Source organism: Primulina huaijiensis, chromosome 12, assembly GCF_012295235.1.
Source record: "Primulina huaijiensis isolate GDHJ02 chromosome 12, ASM1229523v2, whole genome shotgun sequence".
In the NCBI taxonomy this organism is placed as follows: Eukaryota; Viridiplantae; Streptophyta; class Magnoliopsida; order Lamiales; family Gesneriaceae; genus Primulina; species Primulina huaijiensis.
The window spans coordinates 18,683,683-18,687,024 of NC_133317.1; the positions used below are offsets into that span (position 1 = coordinate 18,683,683).

The window sequence follows — 3,342 nt, forward strand, 5'->3', positions numbered from 1 at the left end:
AAGTGGAAGAATTAGAGCATAAAACAATGAGTTTTCAAATATTAAGAAGGTTATATTGGTCTTTTAGCAGGGTATAGTTGATTGAAACCAAAAAAAAAAAAAAAAAAAAAAAAAAAAAAAAAAAAAAAAAAAAAAAAAAAAAAAAAAAAAAAAATCAGTTATAATGGAGACTGGCGGCTAAAATATTTGTCCTTATCTTAGGATTGAACCTATTTAAGTTCTGACTTTATTTCCAATAATTAAAAAAATTCTTTTAAGAATATAACATTGGGGAAGTTGGTGAAAAATCTCTAATCAAAATATTTTTTTGAGTTTATTCTCTATCTACAAAATTATGGTATTATGTCATACAAAATGTGGTACACTTCATATGGAAATGTGGTACATTTCATGTAGAAATGTGGTACTAAAAAAGTACCCGAGGACTGAACACAAAAAAAATCGACGGTTGGGGACTGAAGGCTAATTTCCCGATATGGTAAAAATATGACATAAATAATATTAAAAATAAAACTAATATATATTTAAATCAAATATATAGGAGATTTTTACTTAAACAATATATCATCAGATTTTAATAAATGAAAATTTTGATTTAAATTTTTTGTGTTGTACGAATATAGTCGTACCTTCATTTAAAAAAAATATCTATAGACGATGATTACTTTTGAGATATTAAATGGTAACAACATATTTTGGGTGAAGAAAAAACGAAATTATACAAGAATGTTATTTTTTTTTTCCGTGAAATGAAAATATTTTAAAATTTAAATTGGGATTCCTAATTATGTGGGAGGCGTTAAATCGAAAAACAAATTTTTCATAAGAAGAAAATAAAAACAAGATAATAATATTTAAATTCATTTTAGAATTAAAAAACTTTTTTTTCCTCTGAATTGGATTCAAAATTTACTCTTATTAATAATTGAACATCGAAACAGAGATCGTACCAAATTTGAACTTCTCGTGACCATTCCCGGTTCCACGAAGCTTCGAATACGTCGGTCCATGGCGAGCTTGATCGAGTCAACAACTTCGACTGGACCGTAGATCTTGACCCCCCAGATGACTCGGTCTCCTTGCATATTCAATTATTAACCTTGAGCTGTGCTATATAAAGCAACTCCACTCCACTCACTTTGGCAATTCCTATTCAATTTTCTTACGTGATAGTTTCTTTTCTATTCGATACCTTTCGTCTCCACTATTTTCCCATAAATTCTTTGATAATCTTGATCTGGGTCATTTGGAGTAGAAGAAAATGATGGTGAGTTTTTGTCTTGCTCGAATTTGATCTTGGTTTTGTTGTGGTTTGTTATTGTTGTTGGGCGTGTTTTGATTTTAATTGGGATATCCTGTTCTTCCGATTTTATTGCAGAAAGTTGTGTTGAAATTGGATTTCACGGATGAGAAAACCAAGAAAAAAGCCATGAAGAACATCTCCGGCATCTCAGGTACTGTTACTGTGTTGAAAATCAACCGCAGAAAATCCATTGTTTCGACGAATAATTTTCCTTATTGTCTGGGTCTTGATTTTCAATTTTTTTTTTTTGGTAGGGGTTGAGTCGATTTCTATGGATTCGAAGGACAAGAAGTTGACTGTCACCGGAGATATTGACCCGGTGGCGATGGTGGCGAAGCTGAGGAAGCTCTGCCACACGGAAATAGTAACCGTCGGGCCGGCGAAGGAGCCAGAGAAGAAGAAGGAGGAGCCCAAGAAAAAGGATGGGCCCAAAGAAGATGAGGCGGCCCAAATGCTCAAGGCTTATCAATCTTACTATCAACAACACCCTTATTACCATCAATCTCAGGCGGCGCCGGCGTATTATGCTCGGAGTCCGGAGGAGGATCCAAATGGTTGTGTTATTTGCTAAATCAAACCCCCACCCCACCCTCCTCTCCCAAAAAAAAAAAAAAAGAATTCAGTGTTTTGGGTTTTAGTAGCATTAGGAAAGGATAATTAATTAGTTTGTAATGATTGCATTACTTATAGTAAATATGTGTGAATTTAATGATGTCAAAAGATCTTCCATGAGATGATAGAATAGGATCATCCTTAAAAAGTGGGGAAGAACTTTAATAATGTAAATATAAGAATAATGAAACTTTGAATGAGTTGAGTTAGTTCGGTATACCTGTCTTACAAAATTAATTCAATCGTCTTTCTTTTTGAAATTTTTCTGACAACAATTATTCTTCCAACGGTTTGATTTGATTAAATGGATTGTTATTCATTTTTCTGGTGTGGTGTTGGTTGATGATGTTGTTGGGATAATATAATAAAATCGAATCATTTTTTTGAGTATGTTTCTTGTGAGACGGTATCACGAATTTTTATCTGTGAGACGGGTCAATCCTACCGATATTCACAATAAAAAATAATACTTTTAGCATAAAAAGTAATAATTTTTCATGGATGCATCAAATAAGAGATCCGTCTCACAAAATACGATCCGTGAGATCGTCTCACACAAGTTTTTGCTTTTTTTTACATATTTTTTTCTTGGATTTTTAAGCACGTGTACATGCTCTCAGTCGTAGAAACTCTTTTGATAATTATAAGAAAAATCTGTTTCATAAACAATTTGAACCCTTGGAATCGATAGTGATATTCTAATAAACAAACAATATAACAATAACCGAAGATAATTTGTTGTTGTCAACCACCTATTTATTATATTTCCGGTATTCATCTGAATTGATTGATTAGTTGACGATGATTGATTAGTTGCTTTGATTCGAAATTTTAGCCTAATGAAATAAAGACTTTTGTGCATAATAATACACTTGATATTTGTCATACTTGAAAGTTGAAATGAAAATACCTATCGGAATTTAAAGCTAGAATGAGGAGTCATTAAGGTATCAAATGATATTTTTTCCCAAATGCATCTTTTTCTGATTCTCATAAAAAATATACATATATATATAATACATACATATATATATATAAGGGGGTGCGTCTGAAAATTTTCGATAATTTTCTTAATTGGTATAAAAACATACATGTGTCAATATGGATCAAGATCCTCTGCTTTGGATTTTAGTCCACAATATTATTAAAAAAAAAATTTTTTTAAATTGGTATTTTTATGTTTTAATTATTTTAAAATCAAAATTATATTTTTTATATTAAAATATGTGATTAATAATCCAATCTAAAGTTACAATTTTATTTTTGGTTACAAATATATATTGTGAGAGTAAAATGACGTCTCTCTTAATATTACAGTTATTTTTTAAAAAATTATTTTCTCTTTTTTTATCTTGTTAATTTTTTATTTAGAAATTAAAATTTTATTAATCACATATTTGTAACAAAAATAAAAAATTGTTGTTAAT

The 3,342-nt window shown here is 30.0% G+C and overlaps 1 protein-coding gene across 1 annotated transcript; it reads left to right on the forward strand.

Moving 5' to 3' along the window:
- Positions 1-1,109: 1,109 nt before the first annotated feature.
- LOC140990236 (heavy metal-associated isoprenylated plant protein 12-like) lies at positions 1,110-2,132 on the forward strand. Its single transcript, XM_073459838.1, has 3 exons — positions 1,110-1,267; positions 1,379-1,454; positions 1,558-2,132. Exons 1-3 carry the CDS (start codon positions 1,262-1,264, stop codon positions 1,872-1,874), a joined length of 399 nt encoding a protein of 132 aa, XP_073315939.1. The 5' UTR covers positions 1,110-1,261; the 3' UTR covers positions 1,875-2,132.
- Positions 2,133-3,342: the final 1,210 nt, after the last annotated feature.